Source organism: Oncorhynchus mykiss, chromosome 21 (genome assembly GCF_013265735.2).
Source record: "Oncorhynchus mykiss isolate Arlee chromosome 21, USDA_OmykA_1.1, whole genome shotgun sequence".
Lineage (NCBI taxonomy): Eukaryota > Metazoa > Chordata > Actinopteri > Salmoniformes > Salmonidae > Oncorhynchus > Oncorhynchus mykiss.
Genome location: NC_048585.1, coordinates 39,237,918 through 39,258,221, shown reverse-complemented (window position 1 = coordinate 39,258,221; position 20,304 = coordinate 39,237,918). Strand labels below are relative to the sequence as shown.

Here is a 20,304-nt window from a genome sequence, read left to right as displayed (position 1 = left end):
GCGGTAAAGGCTGGCAACGTTACCTCCTCACACTGATTCTCAACACGGGGGCCCCACAATGGTGCGTCCTCAGTCCCCTCTTGTACTCTCTCCCTCTCCCTCAACGTCAGCAACAACAAAAGAGCTGGGGGTTTAGTCGTTATTGACCTAAACAATTTTGCCAAAGGGGAGTCATTGGAAGAGGGGGAGACCAGGGTAGAATGGAACAGCAAGGATCTTTCCTGCACATTGACCTTTCCCTAGAGTCGTGCAGGACCTTAACGGAGGGCAGTTGGCAGCTGATAACCCTCTCAGCAGACCGGACAATCCTTTGCAGTTTGCCCTTGAACCAGACAGTGATCGAGGATGTGAGGATGGAATCTATTGCTGTGTTTACACAGGCAGCCCAATTCTGACCTTTTGTCCATTTAATTAGTCTTTTGACCAATCACATCAGATCTTTTCAAATCAGATCTTTTTCAGAGCTGAACGAATGAAAAAAAGATCAGAATTGGGCTGCCTGTGTGGAACCGTATCAGTATTGTCTGTGAGAGTTTGATAGCGATAGTCATAAGTAAAGACGTGCAGGTAGAGGATCGGACACACCAAGCTTATTCTGTAGATAATGTATTAGAAATTGTAAAGCTTTCTCATTTCCTATATTGCCTTAGCAAGGCTTTTACAATACACCAGGTATAATTGAATAGGTACATCTAATATTAGTGTTCCTCCTTTCCTTATATACTGTTTTATCCGTGGCTACTGTTTACGTTGCCCCTGCCAGTACTTTATTTTGTTCCAAATAAAACCACTTGAAAACACCACACAGCCCGTTGAGAGCTACAGTACTTTGGTGGCGCCTAATTGAACAACAATGCAACTAAATGTAGGAAAGCTATGTTACTCACAGAGCTGTTTTGGATAGTAATGTTCTTTAATTCTCTTTGGGATCCAATTAGTCATTCTAATTAGGTAAATACAGATGTAAAATGTTTTAGTATTCAGGAACAAGCACTCAACACACACATACACACACGTTTTTCCCTGGTTGAGACGGAGGGAATGGAGTGTGATTGAACAGACAAGACACCTAAAAGCTGAAAGCTCTGTCCTCCAACCAAGGACCTTCCTTTTAACTACGATATATACTTCACTTTACACCAGCCTGTATCATTGATAACTTTCAGATATCAACTGCCATTAAGATATACAGGTACTGTACAGTACATCTCAAATCAAATCAAACGTTATTGCGAGTGTCGCAAAACGCTTGTGGTGTAGCAAAACACTTGTCTGGTCTGGTATGACGTCAATTATGATTTCACACATATTGATATGCTACAGTTACTGGCTGATGATGTATCATAAACTAAAGCCACTGGATACAATTGTACTATAAGATAATGAAGAGTCAGGAAGCATGTATTCATTCGTCTTACAGAGAAAGGTCATTGAGTTTACTGGAGCCCCAATACCCAGCTCTTTTCTCTGTGAAATGGAGTGAGTCAGTAACCATGTTTTGTGAGAGCTACTGTACAGTGGCACGACAGTGTCAGTCTTCATTCAGTTCATTGAGTTCAACGATCTGAATCACCTTTCACCTAAAGTACTGAATAACAGACATACTGTATCAATTAGACAGCAACCGGGATTCATGGTGCTTTCATTCATGTTTTCCATGCAGCGCACACACACACACAGGATTGGAAATGATGCAGACAATTAGCTCTGTAATTTCCCCCCCTTTTTAGCTCCACCTGCTTCAGTTATAAATGGATACAGTAATGAGAGAGAGAGAATGATCAGCGACATTCTATTCATTTATTCTTATTGATACTGATTTGCATTTCATAGTCATGATGAATCAGTGATTTGATAGACTTGTCTTTACAAAAATGTATAATGATTTAATAAGAAAACATTTATTCCTGTAATGTCCCATTATAAATTCTTGCATCACCACAATCGTTTAAAAAAAAAAATCATTAACTTCTAAAGTGCTGGCTTTGTTCCAATCAATCAAATCAATATAAAAAGTATGTTAGATACTGTATGATATATAATGTATATTGATTACATGGCTAACCCTCCCCCAGGGGGGTGTGTTTAGTTTTTTCCCTAGCACTACACAGCTGATTCAAATAATAAAAGCAAGGTAATGTGGAAAACCCTTCTCTAAGTCTAATTTGCGCACTCTCACTGGCCTCTCTTTTGCTCTCCCCATCTCCTCACATCCCTCTCTCCAGAAACAGTTGTTCCCAATACTCTCTACACCTCGTTACCCCTGTGTATCCCTCACAGAACTCCCTCATCCCCTCCCATAGCGACTTATTCATATACACATGAACCATCACCCTCCCCTTCACCTCCCTCCTCTCCCTCACTTTCTCGAAATGGCCAGCAAGTGCCCTCTTTGCTGAAACTAGATCAGTTCCAAACATATCGATATTGAATCTCAGCGATCCTCCCTTGTACGGGATTGGATAAGGTGGAGTGTAAAAGCTGAGGAAGGCAGGTCTTTCCGGCTTGTCGGCCAACCAGGTGAGGTTTCGCCTTGCTAAGATCTCAAGGTTGCCTTCGATTGGTTGTAAGACCTGCCAGTCTTGGATAATGGCACCACCAGGAAGTTCAACCCTGGAGGGGAGTTCAGGATCAAGGAGGATGTTCTTCAGGTGTTGCTCATCCTCTATCAGAAACATTTGAGGGACGGACACTCCTGGCTCACTTCCTGTGGTGGAATGTAGTTTGTTCCTCAGGTGTGAGATGAAACCCTCGAAACTGTCGGCATCCCCGATGATTGAGAGTCCAGCCTAGAGAGAGAGAGAGAGACGGAGAGAGATTGACAGGGGATGGGGTGGAGATAATGAGGGAGTGGGAGAGAGAAATTAAGAGAGAGAAAACGAGTGGGTGAAACAGTGACAGCAAACGTATAGATGAGGGGGATGAAGCGGAGGTAGATGTAAAAAGAAGAAAAAGAGGGGTGGTTTGAGACCTTAGTTACAAGTCCATTGTGGTGTTTGTCCCCTTGTGAAAGGTGCAGCAATAGTTTGTGTGCGCGCAAGTCTCTTAGCAATACAAGCACAGCCTATCCCTAACAAGCTCCCCCAGAAACTCAATGAATAAATCATCCATTCAACTTTATTGGCCCATAGGGCTGAGGTCAAAAGTACAGCACTATATGGAACAGGTTCCATTTGGGAAGCACTCTTTGACTCAGTTCAATTAGATATAACTTGTCTCCATGCGGTACGCAGTCCTCAATGGGACTACTGCTGCCATAAACCAGTCTAAGTGTTTCCATTAGTACACAGCACTGTTTCATATTGTATTCACTACACCAGTACCCATGACACAGGCTTGCATCCCAAATGGCCCCCTATTCGCGCTGTAGTGCACTAGAGCGCTATGGGCCTTGGTCAAAAGTAGTGCATTATATAGGGGATAGGGTGCCATTTAGGACAAAGACACATGCTGTTTCTTCCTTTGGTCAGGTGTTCTTTGAAAGGCAGTTGTATAGAGCACCACACAGCCACACGCTGAGACAGACTTTTAACCACTGTGTTTCCAGGTATGAGATACTGACATTTGGGCTGGTTTCTAGGAAGAAATAGGACATGCAGACAGACTGTCTGCACATTTGCCTTTCAAAAGGCTTTGACACAGAAGTAAAAATTCTAAAAATAATTAGTGGTTAATGTTAGTATAAGAATATTTTCAAGATAAATACACAACGCAGAGGACTAGGATTAACGATCAAAAGGAGTTGGTTTTCAGTTCAACATCTGATTAGGATCTGTGGGATGTCAGTCTTGAACTCAAAGCTACGTTCTGTGCATTGAGCCGGGGGCAGGAAACTTGTTATTTGGTTATTGGCTCAGTTGTCCTGCAAGGACTTCTGATTGGTCAACCCCAGGCTAGGATGGGGGTTATAAATGGCATCTTGTTCCTTTGTTCGGTGAGGAAAATCTGAGGACAGGGGAGACTGAACATCTGAACATCTACCTCCCAGCATAACACCTTGATTTGTCCTCACTGAATAAACCCATTTGTCTCCCCCAGATTTGCTTTGGAGTTTGTGTTATTCAAGAATAACAAATTGCTAACATTAGGGTTGAACCAGTATGTGGACATGAAGATAGGGTTAGGGTTGAGGCTGGGGTTAGGGTTGAACCAGGATGGGGACATTAAGTTAGGGTTGAACCAGTATGTGGACATGAAGCTATAGGATTAGGTTTAAGGTGGTTTCTGTTTGTGATGATATCAAAACTTGGGTTGCACGGGCCTATTGTAACTTCCTCGGTCTGCATGGAAATTCAGTCTGGAGAGGGTGGGGGAACATGGGGCGGTAAATCAGTCTGGTCTGGAGAGGGTGGGGGAACATGGGGAGGTAAGTTTTTGTTCAACACTACTACAAAACATAAAACGCGCTTCTTTCTACGTACACTTGCGTTGCAGCTGCAGTGAACGAGTAGCCAAGTGTATCGATCACCCTGCGTTTTGATTATTATCAGCAGCCCGTCGTGTGCGACTCGAGTTTCACCAACTGTCCTCGCTCTCTCTGGTCAGTCTCACCGGAGGAAAGGAAGGAGAGAGTAGAGACCGTGAGAGGTGGACCCCTCTGCTGCTCTCTCCCTCCCTCCGCTGATACTAACGCCGTGTTAAAAAGAAAAACTGGGAACTCTGAAGTCTGAAATCTTTGACTTCTGACTTCAGTGCATTCAAGACAACTGGGAACTGGATTAGACTGGGAAAAATAGTTTTGAACGGTTATACAACTCGTAAACTCTAACCAAGTTCCCAGTTATCTTGAAAGCAACATGACCATCAGATGCAGGTTTCACCAGTCCAGTAAAATTGCCCAGCTGTGCCTCGCAAGTGTTACACAAACTGATCTATTTTGTTATCAAAACTCGAGTTTTGAAATATAATATGGTCTGATAATAACAATATTGGCATATAGCCAATGTATTAGGCGTACTGCACAAACCTCATTTCTACAGAACTGTTTTTACTAGGTTAATGTTAAAAATGTTTAAGTCATGTTTTTAAAAATCTTGACTCGATTTGATCTCGACTCAAAAAAGGTTGGTGACCACTGGGTTGGGGAGGAAATCAAGCAATCTGTTCTGTGGCTGAATTGAAGTATTTTTGTTGTTTTATTAAACTATGTAACCCTTGTGTAACCCTTGTGTAACCCTTGTGTAACCCTTGTGTAACGAGGGCCCAAAAGTTCTGTTAACAACAGTTCTGTTATTGACAGTGCCCCCTTTCAACCTATCACAAGGCCAATAAACGGATCTCCCTTTACGACTCTGAATGGCCCTGAGGAGGTCAGGAGATAGAAAACAGATGCCATTGGCAAGTCAGCAGAACATCTTATGATCTGCACGTGTTACTGGATAAACGACCAATCAGGATTTTGAGTGCTAAGGGACTTATTCCTAACCTTTGTCAGAAAGAGAAAATGGCGCCAATAGCGCAAATTACATGTAAAAACCTTTTATAAACACCATTAAACTGAAGGACTCATAACATAACTTGAAACATAATGTAAAGTTTTCTGATCCTCCGATGTAAAAATAAAATAACTATAACGGACAATTTGCCGTAACATGAGTGTATGCACTTTTACACAAGGAGTGTTGGGTACCTACAGGCTACGCATATCATGTTAGAAATTGTGAAACTACCTTCTGCTCAAGAAAAACATGATATAAACACTTATGAGTAAGTCTTATACCCTGACTACACCAAAATACATTTGCTAAATAAATGTATAAATCTATGTTATTCAATTATTGCACCCAAACGTTAACGAGCGTCTGCGTTGCCAAGGGCTAAAATAGAAGTCCTTTCTATTTCTGACACAGATCGCGCTGCAAGTCCTGCCTCTCCCATCTCCTCATTGGTTTATAGAAGCAGGGCCATCTCCTCATTTGTTATACCCATGTCGGTGATTGAAAGATGAACTGAGTTGCCGGTCGTCGTGGTAATACTATGAAAGTGTAGATGCCAATCACCATATAAGTTCAAAAGATGAAAAGCCTGGACGGAGGAGAGACGACTAGAAACGATTCGGTTGTCCATTTTATGTGTGGATTAATTGTCGGAGTAGAGGACCTTGTGCATTTCAGGTAAAATAATGTTTATATCCCAGGACAAATTAGCTAGCAAGTGCAAGCTAACTAGCTAAATTGCCATAAATGATTCATGCTTTTCGACCTGTCCCCAAATTAATGTCATTGGTTCAGAGTTTAAAAAAATATTTTAACCTGCGTGTTGTGATCGTGTTTGGTGTAGGGGGACAAAATAAATGTATGCACAATGGCGCACGCGCTCATCCGGTTTGGGTTCCGTGTCAGGTTTATCTCAGGCTGGGGATGTTGTGGTGGATTGTCTTGGTGAAGGTAAGCGGGAGAGTCTCACAATGGGCTCTGGGAAACAGACTGAATGGGGTGGGTAGAAGGTAGGTGGAGAGGTTAGTATTGGGGAGGGTTCAGAAGGGAAACGGTCAGGATTGGTTTTCCCTTGTTTTGTCCAGTCATCACAACTTTCTCCACCTTTACCCCTTTCTCCATAGTCACCACCGCAGAGGTCTTGGGGTGTATTGGGTTGGGTCCCTGGGTTGGGTTGTGGGTTTGGGTTGTGGTTGAGGGTTACGGTAAACAATACCCTTCAAAACAGTTTTCTACACCACTCATTAAAAAAATTGAAGGTTTGTACAGTAAAGTAAATTTTACAGTAGTATAGTAAAGTATACAGTAGTATAGTATATATTAGTATAGTATGAATTATAACTCACCCGTCTCCCTAGCTCTGTGAATTTGGATAATGTCTGTGTGGGCCCAGCTGAAGGCTCGTCAATCTTGGTTTGTCTCTTGGTCCTGACGCTGGGGTACAGCTGCTGGATGTACTGGTCAGCAAATCTGTATATGTATACATTCTGTACATTTGTCTTTAATTTACGATGGACTTGAGCTGTGTAAGTGACGTTATTTGGTGTTTACTATGTTGTTTGTTGCTGTTCTTTTTTGTTGTGTGTCAAAAAACAAATCTATAAACAAATAAATCATAAAAAAAGATCCAAACCTCTGGATAACCCCAGCCACGCCGCGACCCCTCTCGCTGGGACACACCCTCAACCCCTCCACCACCACTGTACACCCCTCGTCAACGATTAGACCAGACACCAGTGCCACCTGGGGGAGAGGGGAGGGATGACGATGGATTTAGGGATGGATGGAGGAGGCAGAGGGAGGGATGGATGGTAGAAAGGGAGAGAGGGAGGGATGGAGAGATACAGAAGGAAGAAATAGGGCTGGATGGAAGTAGAGAGAGAGAGAGCACTACACGGACCAATTTGCCATCTCTGCGTCCCAGTATAACCACTCTGTCAGGCTCAGTCATCCAATCGGCATATCGATGAGGCAGGTAGTCATTCCCTCCATAGATTTGAACAGAAATGGACATGACGTCATCGTAGTCCTTTTGTTCAGCCACCCAGAATGTCAGGCCGTCGCTCTCCCCAACACAGCTACCTGCCATGGTTTCTGTCTGTAAAAGTTGTTGCTTACAAACAATGGAGTAAAGAATTACTGGCTACATATCAGTGGTCACTAACTGGTCAATCGCGATCGACTGGTTGATCTCCAAGACATTCCTAGTCAATCGGCAAACATTTCTGTAAAAAAAACAAAAAAAACATGAGGCCTTGCATTTGGTTTTATTTATTTTTGCAGTTTTGTTTATGTTGTTGTTTTTAGGGGGTGCTGGCGGTAGGTGCAGCCGAATCAACAGGCCAAGTGTTCCCATTTTTCCCCCCGGAGGGTCCAGAAAGCAACTCAAGTGCACTACAGGCCTACTGCTGGTCAATCGGATGGCTCAGATTACCGTGTCTGCAGTAACGTAGCAGGTGTAAAAGAAAGGTACAGCAAAGTTGATATTGTGAGATTTCAAAACCATGACTAGAGAGAGACTTTCAAGGAATAGAGCAAAGAGCTGCTGTTTTGTGAGCGAGTTCATGTTTTACTTCCTACTCAGCACTGTCAACACTTTTTATTCAACACTTATGAGCAACAAAATGCAACCTCTTCCTACTTCCACTTGCGCTACAGCCAGCACTGCAGCTGTAATGAATGAGTAGGAAAGTGTATCGATAGGCTTGCGTTGTTATTATTAGTGGCAGGGGTCTTTTTCAATATTGAGGAATATTTCACTCTTCATCGGAGTGACAACATTAATTTGTGCACGAAGCAGAAATAATGTGGTTCCACTTGAGTTTTGCCATCAGCTGGAAGACGGAAGAGGTGTGAAGTTCGCAAATGATTCATTATTTTTTAACAACGCTTTTGACCTGCTAGTGACTCGTTCATTTTAGTTGTTATTTTGACCTGCTAGTGCTGGCCGCAATGAGTCCTTCAGCAGGATTAACTTCTTATGGCTGCAGGGGCAGTACTGAGTAGCTTGGATGAAAGGTGCCCAGAGGTGCCCAGAGTAAATGGCCTGCTCCTCAGTTCCAGTTGCTAATATATGCATATTATTATTAGTATTGGATAGAAAACACTCAATAGAAAACACTCCGTGTTTAAAACTGTTTGAATGATGTCTGTGAGTATAACAGAACTCATATTGCAGGCAAAAATCTGAGAAGAAATCCAAACAGGAAGTGGGAAATTGAGGTTGGTCGATTTTCAACCCAGCCCCTATTGAATACACAGTGGGAAATTGGTTATGTTGCACTTCCTAAGGCTTCCACTAGATGTCAACCGTCTTTAGAAACTTGAATGAGGCTTCTACTGTGATGTGGGGCCGGATGAGAACTCTGAGTCAGTGGTCTGGCTTTTCTACAGACAATGGAATTCTCCGGTTGGAACGTTATTGAAGATTTGTGATAAAAACATCCTAAAGATTGATTCTATACTTAGTTTGAAATGTTTCTACGACCTGTAATGTAAGTTTTCGTTCGACGTTCGGCTGGACCTGCTCGAGCGTTTGGATTTGTGTACTAAATACCCTAACAAAAGTAGCTACATGGACATAAATAATGGACATTATAGAACCAATCAAACATTTATTGTGGAACTAGGATTCCTGGGAGTGCATTCTGATGAAGATCATCAAATGTATGTGAATATTTATAATGCTATTTCTGACTAATGATAACTCCACAACATGGCGGATATCTTTATGGCTTGTTTGGGCTCTGAGCACCGTACTCAGATTATTGCATGGTAGGCTTTTTCCATAAAGTGTTTTTGAAATCTGACACAGCAGTTAGGTATACCTATATTTCCATGTCTAACAATTGTATTTTCATCGACATCGAGTATTTCTGTAAAATTATGTGGCTCTCTGCAATATCACCAGATGTTTTTGGAACTAGTGAACGTAACGCGCCAATGTAAAATGAGATTTTTTAAATATAAATATGAACTTTATCAAACAAAACATTCATGTATTGTGTAACATGAAGTCCTATGAGTGTCATCTGATGAAGATCATCAAAGGTTAGTGATTCATTTTCTCTCTATTTGTGCTTTTTGTGACTCCTCTCTTTGGCTGGAAAAATGGCTATGTTTTTCTGTGAGTTGGTGGTGATCTAACAATCGTTTGTGGTTCTTTTGCTGTAAAGCCTATTTGAAATCAGACACTGTGGTGGGATTAACAAGATTACCTTTAAAATGGTATAAGATACATGTATGTTTGAGGAATTTGAATTATTAGATTTCTGTTTTGAATTTGGTGCCCTGCACTTTCACTGGCTGTTGTCATATCGATACCGTTAACGGGATTGCAGCACTAAGAAGTTTTAATGCATGCTCCTCTGTCTCCAGAGACGTGCTCCGACCACCAACTTTCTGTCATATGCGCGCAGGAAAATAGATCAAGAGCACAGAGCTAAAAAATACATGTTTAGAAATTATAATTGATCGCATGGTGCAAAAATGACTGCAATTCATTGATTATTGAACGTTATGGATACATCTTTGTAGAACCAAAACTTATATTACACAGCCTCTGCGCAACAAACTAGTACTCGAGAACAAATCGTTTTGGGGAAGCAGTTTGCGAACGACTGTGCTTATCTTGCCTGGCTACACATACTCCTTGTTCTGGCCAACGCCCACGGACATTAGTTTCTTCTCCACAATGAGAAGTATGTAGCGAATAACAGAGCAGCGGAATCATTTTGTGTGTCGTCAGGCTAATTATCATCCTCACGGCAGTCAAGCAATGCATTCCGCCAAGAGTCATTCATAATCTAGTCCAAGCATAGTGGTGGCTGCATCATGTTATGGGTATGCTTGTTATCGTTAAGAGATGGGGAGTTTTTCAGGATAAAAATGAAATGGAATAGAGCTAAGCACAGGCTGAATCCTACAGGAAAACTCAGTTCAGTCTGCTTTCCACCAGACACTGGGAGATGAATTCACCTTTCAGCAGAACAATAACCTAAAACACAAGGCCAAATCTACACTGGAGTTGCTTACCAAAAAGACAGTGCATGTGAAGATTTAAGTTAAAACTATGACAAGACTTGAAAATGGTTGTCGAGCAATGATCAACAATCAATATGACAGAGATTGAAAAATGTTGAAAAGAATAATGGGCAAATATTGTACAATCCAGGTGTGCAAAGGTCTTAGAAACTTACACAGAAAGACTCACAGCTGAAATTCCTGCCAACAGTGATTCCAACATGTGATGCCAACAGTGATTCCAACAACTCAGGGGTGTGAAAACGTATGTAAATTAGATGTTTCTGTTTTTCATTTTCAATAAATTTGCAAAAATGTCTAAAAACATGTTTTCACTTTGTCATTATGGGTGTTGTGTGTATGATGAGTGAGATTTTTTTATTTAATCCAATTTGAATAATGCAAAGAAAAATGGTTAGAACAACAATGCATTGCCAGGGCAATTCAAGCAAAGCCAATATGCAGTGATAATGTATTGGGCCTATAGCCTACTGCACAAAACTCATTGCTACAGTACTGTTTTTAGGGTAATGTTGCATTGAGGTGTCACTACAGTCCCGGGTTCGATCCCAGGCTGTGTCACAGCCGGCCATGACCGGAAGACCCATGAGGCGGCATACAATTGGCCCAGACAGAATTTTTTGTCCCATCATGCTCTAGCGATTCTTTGTGGCGGACCGGGCACCTGCAAGCTGACTTCGGTCGCCAGCTGGACGTGTATCCTCCGACACATTGGTGCGGCTGGCTTCCAGGTTAAGCGAGTAGTGTGTCAAGAAGCAGTCCTCAGTATTCAATTCTCAGGTTTAAAAAAATATATATAATCAATAATATATCAACCGGGACTGTAGCTTTTTCAATAGGAGAGGGAGAGAATGGCTGCCCCACTCTATTGCGCAAGCAAAACTCTGCGAACACCCAGCTATCCACTGACACGAAGTGATCTTTCGCGCTCATTTTTTCAAAATAAAAGCCTGAAACTATGTCTAAAGACTTGACACCTTGAGGAAGCCATAGGAAAATGAATCTGGTTGATATCCCTTTAAATGGAGGCAAGGCATCCAATGGAACAGAGAGCTTTCAGGAAAAACAGCACTTCCTTGTTGGATTTTCCTCAGGTTTTCACCTGCAATATCAGTTCTGTTACACTCACAAACAATATGTTGACAGTTTTGGAAACTTTAGAGTGTTTTCTATCCTAATCTGAATTAGGCAATCGTTCCTTTCTTTTTCAGCTTCAGACTGGCCTATTTCTCACTTGAATCATTGTTTGTGTGTTTAATAGTTAATAGGCTATATTACACGATGTAGTGAACTACTTTTTCAAAGTAACTTAAGTTAACAGTATTATTCTTAAAGGTAGATTTAGAGTAGCTTACCTTCTTCCAGTGTGAAGTAATTACTTGGTAAACAGTATTTTCAGAGTAGCTTCCCCAACACGGGTCAGTGTCCCACGTCGGTTCTAAAACAATTCCGTGTCCTAGCTGTTACATTGTAAAATCACTGTAGGCTGTAATTTACTGTAGGCTGTAATCAGACAGACAGACAGGCAGCAGGTGTAGTTAGACATTCAACACAGGACAATACACGCAGGCTGTCAGCCAATAACGAAAACCAATCAATTTTTGGCAATACAGGGATCCGTTTTCAATGCACCCCAACAAAACATACAACTTTGTTGTTGCAATGTTACAATTACTTTTCCATTAAGAAGTTGTTAAACATAGGGCTAGACTTGCAAACACTGAACATTATCACAATAGCAGACATTTTCTCATTGCAACTTTATCCCGAAAAGTAATATGATAAAGAAATATTAACTTCATGTGTAAGGAATCTATATACAGAGACTGAACAACGTTTCATACCCCGTGACTTGCTTTGAGTCGCCTGGAAATCCGTTAGTTCCGTGATTTTACTAGTATTCTGCCAGCAGCACAAAAACAACGTCATATTTATATCGTAATGAGAAACTTTCAAAATAAAAGCCCTCATTTCAGAACATTGCAATATCGTTGAATCATTCAAATGATGCTTAATTTTCATCAATGGCCACTTTTATTGTCCCAACAATAAAAGGCAATTAGTAATTTATGTCTCAGCTAATGTGGGGTGGAAAATATGTTAAAAGTAAAGTGTGTTAAAATAAAGTTAGGACAACGATTTTTGGTACACATCATCTTTAAGGTGTCTAGTTTTGATATATGCATTTTCAATTACTCAACTTTGTTCAGTGTGGTCATAGAATGTGTAAACATGTTGACGGCAACAATAGTGACCGGCGGGATAACACAGTGTATCTAGGTATAGACATAGTTATACACATACATAGTTCTTGTTTTACCTAACTTTCTACTCTGTTCTTTCTTTTAGTTTCCATTTGAGTCCAGTTCTGGATATGTTGGATTTAGGTGACTGCCCAGACAAGGCATGCAACATTGCAGTTATCCCTCAAAATGAGAAAGATGCTGTCCTGAGGGATTGTGATAGCGATGGGTCAGATATGGACTATGGACAGGCCATTTGCCAGCCAGGCTGTTGAATGCATATGCTGCACTTATGCAAACAGATCTTGACGGGAATAACATTATCAGTGATGATGACCTACCCCTCACCACCCCCCCCATCCACAACCTCCCCCACTCCCCTCCATTGTTGATAATGAAGAGCCAAGGGCCTCTACCCGCCAGAGGGTCCAGTCAGAAGAGCCAAGGGCCTCTACCCGCCAGAGGGTCCAGTCAGAAGAGCCAAGGGCCTCTACAAGCCATAGGGGTCAGCCAGAAGAGCCAAGGGAAAAGCTGCAGGTGGTCAAAAATAAAGATTGAGTGTTCAAATGATCAAAGAGGCCTGCCACTGGTGTGATTCCAAAACACATAGTATACAGCCCAAATATGCAAAAGTTTGGCACGAAACCACTGAGCCATGGAAGGAGATCTTTACTGGTTGCTACTGTTGAAGACTTCTATTTTAGCCATTGGCAACACAGACGCTCTTTGGCGCGCATGAGCAGTGTGGGGTCAATAATTGAATAACATGTATTTCTACATTTATGTTGCAACGCTTGTGCAAGCAATGTGTCTGGTTATTCTAACATTTATTAAATAAAACAAATCCCTCATCAATCTACACACAATGTCCCATAATGACAAATTAAAAACAGTTTTTTTTTTAAACAACAGAAATACTTTACTTACATAAGTGTTCAGACCCTTTGCTATGAGACTCGAAATTGAGCTCAGGTGTATCCTGTTTCCATTGATCATCCTTGAGATGTTTCTACAACTTGATTTGTCTCCAACTGTGGTCAAATTTAATTGATTGGACATGATTTGGAAAGGCACACACCTGTCTATACAAGGTCCCACGGCTGACAGTGCATGTCAGAGCAAAAACCAAGCCATTAGGTCGATTGAATTTTCCGTAGAGCTCAGAGACAGGATTGTGTCGAGGCACAGATCTGGGGAATGGTACCAAAACATTCCTGCAGCATTGAAGGTCCCCAAGAACACCGTGGTCTCCATCATTGTTACATGGAAGATATTTGGAACCACCAAGACTCCTCCTAGAGCTGGCCGCCAGGCCAAACTGAGCCATTGGGAGAGAAGGGCCTTGGTCAGGGAGTTGACCAAGAACCCGATGGTCACTCTGACAGAGCTGCAGAGCTCCTCTGTGGAGATGGGAAAACCTTGCAGATGGACACCCATCTCTACAGCACTCCACCAATCAGGCCTTTATGGTAGAGTGGCCAGACGGAACCACTCCTCAGTAAAAGGCACATGACAGCCCGCTTGGAGTTTGCCAAAAGACACCTAAAGGACTCTCCGACCATGAGAAACAAGATTCTCTGGCCTGATGAATCCAAGATGAAACTCTTTAGCCTGAATGCCAAGCATCACATCTGGAGGAAACCTGACACCATCCCTACGGTGAAGCATGGTGGTGGCAGTATGTTTTTCAGCAGCAGGGACTGGGAGACTAGTCAGGATCGAGGGAAAGATGAACAGAGCAAAGTACAGAGAGATCCTTGATGAAAACCTTCTACAGAGCGCTCAGGTTCACTTTCCTACAGGACCCTACAGTAAGCACACAGTTAAGACAACGCAGGAGTGGCTTCGGGGCAAGTCTCTGAATTTTTCTGAATTTGAGTGCCCCAGACAGTTTTAGAATAAGGCTGTAAGGTAACAAATGTGGAAAAAGTGAAGGGGTCTGAAAATTTCCGAATGCACTGTAGACATATGCATTTAGTCCTGTATGTTATATTAATTCCAAAACATACATTAATGTACTGATGCTGTGTTGAATATCGGTTGGAAAGACAATACACCTTAACACTTTTTTTTGCTTACCCTGTTTGCTTCCAGTGTGAAATAAAAAGCCTTTCCATACTAGAATTTCAAGCACTCTTGTCCTTGCCCTGATGGAGGTGCCAAATACAGATTCTTAGCAGTTGACTGTTCGAGAAGCCAACTGCATCAAAGGACACAGTGTGAGCATTGATGGACTGGTATACCCTTTAACGATCTAGATTAACCTAAAGGTGATGCTGATGGCTGCACCTTTACACATTTAGATCAGCTCAAGGCCAGCCTTAACATGAGCCAAAATATGCATCAATTTAATCGCTTGGCCTGGCAAATAAAACATTTTTGATGCAGTATCCTCCTAAAATCATGTCGCTACAGGTTTCTAACACTACAATTATGCAGAGCCTTCCAACGATTTTCTTAAACCCACGTTGGTCGCAGTTAATCCAAAGATATGCCTCTTTGATTAGGGTGTTGGACTGATTCATGGGTCATAGCCCATCTCTACAAATTGTAATTTGCGAGAAAATGCAAATTATTGTTACTTGACCTTATTAGAAGTCCTGTCTTAGGGCCTCCTGAGTGACGCAGCGGTCTAAGGCACTGCATCGCAGTGCTTGAGGTGTCACTACAGTCCCGGGTTCGATCCCAGGCTGTGTCACAGCCGGCCATGACCGGAAGACCCATGAGGCGGCGTACAATTGGCCCAGACAGGATTTCCTTGTCCCATCGTGCTCTAGCGACTCATTGTGGCGGGCCGGGCGCCTGCAAGCTGACTTCGGTCGCCAGCTGGACGTTGTTTCCTCTGACACATTGGTGCAAGTAGTGTGTCAAGAAGCAGTGCGGCTTGGCAGGGTCTTATTTCGGGGGACGCATGGCTCTCGTCCTTCGCCTCTCCCAAGTCCATAGGGGAGTTGCAGCAATGAGACAAGACTGTAACTACCAATTGGATATCACGGGGTAAAAAGTACAAAAAATGATACTGTGTCCTAATAGCCTGGTTAATATTCATTACATTTATTAACAGGTAAATAAAATTTATTTTCATTTTGATAAAAAAAACATTTAGCTTTTGTGATTATTTTGTTGTTGTTGAGTGGGTATTGATTTCAGGACCATGGATAGTACCAGGTCATTTACAGCTGTGTTGTTGGATATGTACGACACGGTCCCCATCCAAAACTAACCATATTTGGTTAGTAAAGACCCTACGTAGTATTTTCAACCCCACTTTAGCTCAGACAGGTAGAATAGATATTGATAAAAGTCACTTTGTCCGAGAGAGATTTCCGTGGTTTTCAAAATGTCCTGCCAGGGTAAAGCCTTCATGAATATACAGCCCTTATTTGATGTGTTTCTAAAATCCCCTAAGGGAAATGTGAATGGTGGTTTTATGGGTATTATGACACCTCCACTGTGTGGCTCTATTCCAGTGGGGGCAATAGAGGGGACAGAGCAAAAAGCCAGCATCAGGCTGTGTGACACAGTCCCCCTCAAAAACGAACCATATTTGGTTAGTGGAGATCTGACTGAGTATTTCACACACCAGTTTAAATTAAACAGGTTGTACATGTATTTCACTACAACCCAATAAATATCCCATATACCCCTCAAACTCAACTCTGGACCTGGAAGCCAGCTTTTGTTCATTGTTCCCCAATAATCAGGGACTGATTTAGACCTGTGCGCAATTATTTATCAGGTAGCACAGAAAACCAGCAGACTCCGGACCTCATAGGGTAGGAGTTGAATACCCCTGCCGTGTATAGTGTATTGTATTGCAGTGAATGGGGTGGGTGGAGTAAGGAGTCGCCAGCATTCTGTTTTGGAGACTCTATTGAGTAATTCCGGAGAAACATTCATTTGTATTTTATTAAAAGTGTATTTCTTCAAATACATCCTACACAATACATACCAGTATTTGTGTAAACTTTCAAAAGAAATTCTGGTATAAAAATCAAATACATAAAATTAACAATACATTTTTTAAAGGTGGTTGCAACGCTTTGTAAAACAGTACTGCACCATAGTCCGAAATATATATATATATATAGAGAGAGAGAGAGAGATAGATAGATACAGTGCCTTGCGAAAGTATTCGGCCCCCTTGAACTTTGCGACCTTTTGCCACATTTCAGGCTTCAAACATAAAGATATAAAACTGTATTTTTTTGTGAAGAATCAACAACAAGTGGGACACAATCATGAAGTGGAACGACATTTATTGGATATTTCAAAATGTTTTAACAAATCAAAAACTGAAAAATTGGGAGTGCAAAATTATTCAGCCCCCTTAAGTTAATACTTTGTAGCACCACCTTTTGCTGCGATTACAGCTGTAAGTCGCTTGGGGTATGTCTCTATCAGTTTTGCACATCGAGAGACACATTTTTTCCCATTCCTCCTTGCAAAACAGCTCGAGCTCAGTGAGGTTGGATGGAGAGCATTTGTGAACAGCAGTTTTCAGTTCTTTCCACAGATTCTTGATTGGATTCAGGTCTGGACTTTGACTTGGCCATTCTAACACCTGGATATGTTTATTTTTGAACCATTCCATTGTAGATTTTGCTTTATGTTTTGGATCATTGTCTTGTTGGAAGACAAATCTCCGTCCCAGTCTCAGGTCTTTTGCAGACTCCATCAGGTTTTCTTCCAGAATGGTCCTGTATTTGGCTCCATCCATCTTCCCATCAATTTTAACCATCTTCCCTGTCCCTGCTGAAGAAAAGCAGGCACAAGCCATGATGCTGCCACCACCATGTTTGACAGTGGGGATGGTGTGTTCAGCTGTGTTGCTTTTACGCCAAACATAACGTTTTGCATTGTTGCCAAAAAGTTTAATTTTGGTTTCATCTGACCAGAGCACCTTCTTCCACATGTTTGGTGTGTCTCCCAGGTGGCTTGTGGCAAACTTTAAACAACACTTTTTATGGATATCTTTAAGAAATGGCTTTCTTCTTGCCACTCTTCCATAAAGGCCAGATTTGTGCAATATACGACTGATTGTTGTCCTATGGACAGAGTCTCCCACCTCAGCTGTAGATCTCTGCAGTTCATCCAGAGTGATCATGGGCCTCTTGGCTGCATCTCTGATCAGTCTTCTCCTTGTATGAGCTGAAAGTTTAGAGGGACGGCCAGGTCTTGGTAGATTTGCAGTGGTCTGATACTCCTTCCATTTCAATATTATCGCTTGCACAGTGCTCCTTGGGATGTTTAAAGCTTGGGAAATCTTTTTGTATCCAAATCCGGCTTTAAACTTCTTCACAACAGTATCTCGGACCTGCCTGGTGTGTTCCTTGTTCTTCATGATGCTCTCTGCGCTTTTAACGGACCTCTGAGACTATCACAGTGCAGGTGCATTTATACGGAGACTTGATTACACACAGGTGGATTGTATTTATCATCATTAGTCATTTAGGTCAACATTGGATCATTCAGAGATCCTCACTGAACTTCCGGAGAGAGTTTGCTGCACTGAAAGTAAAGGGGCTGAATAATTTTGCACGCCCAATTTTTCAGTTTTTGATTTGTTAAAAAAGTTTGAAATATCCAATAAATGTTGTTCCACTTCATGATTGTGTCCCATTTGTTGTTGATTCTTCACAAAAAAATACAGTTTTATATCTTCATGTTTGAAGCCTGAAATGTGGCAAAAGGTCAACACAATCAACCAACCTCAACCCAACTGAGATGGTTTTCAATGAGTGCTCAGCATATGCAGGAACTCCTTCAAGACTGTTGGAAAAGCATTCCAGGTGAAGCTGGTTGAGAGAATTCCAAGAGTGTTCAAAGCTGTCATCAAGGCAAAGAGTGGCTACTTTGAAGAATATAAAATATAAAATATATTTTGATTTGATTTGATTAACACATTTTTGGTTGATACATGATTTCATATGTGTTACTTGATATTTTTGATGTCTGCATTATTATTCTACAATGTAGAAAATAGTACAAATAAATAAAAACCATTGAATGAGTAGATGTGTCCAAACTTTTGATTGGTGTTGTATATTTCTCTATGCGTGGGAATGCTTCCTAATTTGAAATCACTTGGAGCTGATTTGCTGGTGTTTTTAAGTCTTTGCTGGTGTTTTTACAGCCTTTGGCGGGCCACCAGTTGGGGAACTCTGGGTTAAAGGGATTTATGGTTAGGATTAGGGGGTTAGCTAAACTTGGCTTTAGGGGTTAAGGTTAAGGTTATGAGTTAGGTTAAAGGGTTAAGGTTAGGTTAGCTAACATGCTAATTATTTGTAAAGTAGTAAGTAATTGCTGAAGTTGCTAATTAGCTGAAATGCTAAAGTTGTCCGTGATGAGAGTTGAACACGCAACCTTTGGGTTGCTTGACATTTGCGTTACTTGCCTTAAGTAACCATCTGTCTTATGTAACCATACCAAATGTAACATCTCATCGGCCCCTAGTAATTTGAGTGTCGCCGCTTTTCATTTAGTATGTTACGTCTTGTCTGTGAGACTAGGCTGCCTAATAACATCAGGAAGGGATTGAACTTTAGTCCCAATTGTGGCCTTCTGTGTAACCGTTATAAAAGTTGACTTTTCACCTGGACTTGGACTGGAAATGTCAGAAACCTGTACTGCAATTGTAATTCATTGTAACAAGTGTCACATATGCCATTGTAGCCTACTGCTATTCCCGATTTTGGCTAGCCTATTTGTTTTGACTTATTTTCAAATTGTTTCTGGAAGAACTACTGTATCCATAATTAATATTCTTTGCCTCATAACACATTATTTTACATGCATTAGTCTGTTAGAACCACGTGAGTCTGCTGAGGGGAGAAAAATCATAATAATGTCTGGAGCGGAACATATGGAATGGCATATAACACCTGGAAACATTGTTTGACGTATTTGATACCATTCCACTGATTCCGCTCCAGCCATTACCACAAGCCTGATGGTCACTCCCACTAAGGCCAACTATGAATCGTTGACGTATGTGTTGTGCTAAATTTCCTGGGACCGAGGTTAGTGAATAAATGGTCTTGTGTCGTCCCCCAGTGGCCCCCCAAAAAGCAGGCATATTCTAGATATCAAGTGAAGGACTCTAACACTTTTGCTAGTCCGATTTTTTATTTAAACTAAAGTATAAACATTATATACAGAAATTGCAATCACAAAACCGGATACACAAAATAAAAATCACTCACTGTCTTGCTCCTTACAATAACAGATCAGTTGGCTATAACAGCTCTTTTTTAGAATCTAAAGGTCATGCAACCCATTACTATATTCAAAAGCATAATGTTCTATTCACATCGCACTAAATACAGGAAATGTTATAAAAAAGCTCTGCTTGAAAGACATTCCCCTGCTTCTTCTGTCTGTTAACAGTATACCAGTTACGTTATATGCCACACTGTTGTGAGCTCAAATGTGAGAAACAGCTGAGCGATGGCCGAGACTTCAAACCCCATTTACCAGTGTGCGTGTGTGGTGTGCAGTATGTACAGTCTGTCTGAGAGAGAGAGAGAGAGAGAGAGAGAGAGAGAGAGAGAGAGAGAGAGAGAGAGAGAGAGAGAGAGAGA

At 41.5% G+C, this 20,304-nt stretch overlaps 1 protein-coding gene across 3 annotated transcripts; it reads right to left on the bottom strand.

The window, feature by feature from the left end:
• Nucleotides 1-1,624: 1,624 nt before the first annotated feature.
• Nucleotides 1,625-12,391, bottom strand: nat16l (N-acetyltransferase 16, like). Of its 3 annotated transcripts, none has more exons than XM_021577691.2 (6): nucleotides 12,323-12,391; nucleotides 11,834-11,981; nucleotides 7,336-7,548; nucleotides 7,069-7,178; nucleotides 6,782-6,905; nucleotides 1,625-2,789 (listed from the first exon to the last, which is right to left on the bottom strand). In XM_021577691.2, exons 3-6 carry the CDS (start codon nucleotides 7,522-7,524, stop codon nucleotides 2,208-2,210), a joined length of 1,005 nt encoding a protein of 334 aa, XP_021433366.2. In that variant the 5' UTR covers nucleotides 7,525-7,548; nucleotides 11,834-11,981; nucleotides 12,323-12,391; the 3' UTR covers nucleotides 1,625-2,207. The 3 variants fall into 3 exon arrangements, with proteins under 3 accessions (XP_021433366.2, XP_021433367.2, XP_021433368.2); XM_021577692.2 differs by having other exon boundaries at nucleotides 2,208-2,789; nucleotides 7,336-7,660; XM_021577693.2 differs by having other exon boundaries at nucleotides 2,208-2,789; nucleotides 7,336-7,533.
• Nucleotides 12,392-20,304: the final 7,913 nt, after the last annotated feature.

What these genes read in the sequence shown, in the direction of transcription:
- nat16l (XM_021577691.2), bottom strand. Translation starts at nt 7,524, where the DNA reads ATGGCAGGTAGCTGTGTTGGGGAGAGCGACGGCCTGACATTCTGGGTG. An exon ending in GACGCAGAGATGGCAAATTG is followed by an intron (nt 7,179 to 7,335) that starts GTCCGTGTAGTG and finishes CCTCTCCCCCAG; the next exon opens with GTGGCACTGGTGTCTGGTCT. An exon ending in TCACAGAGCTAGGGAGACGG is followed by an intron (nt 2,790 to 6,781) that starts GTGAGTTATAAT and finishes CTCTCTCTCTAG; the next exon opens with GCTGGACTCTCAATCATCGG.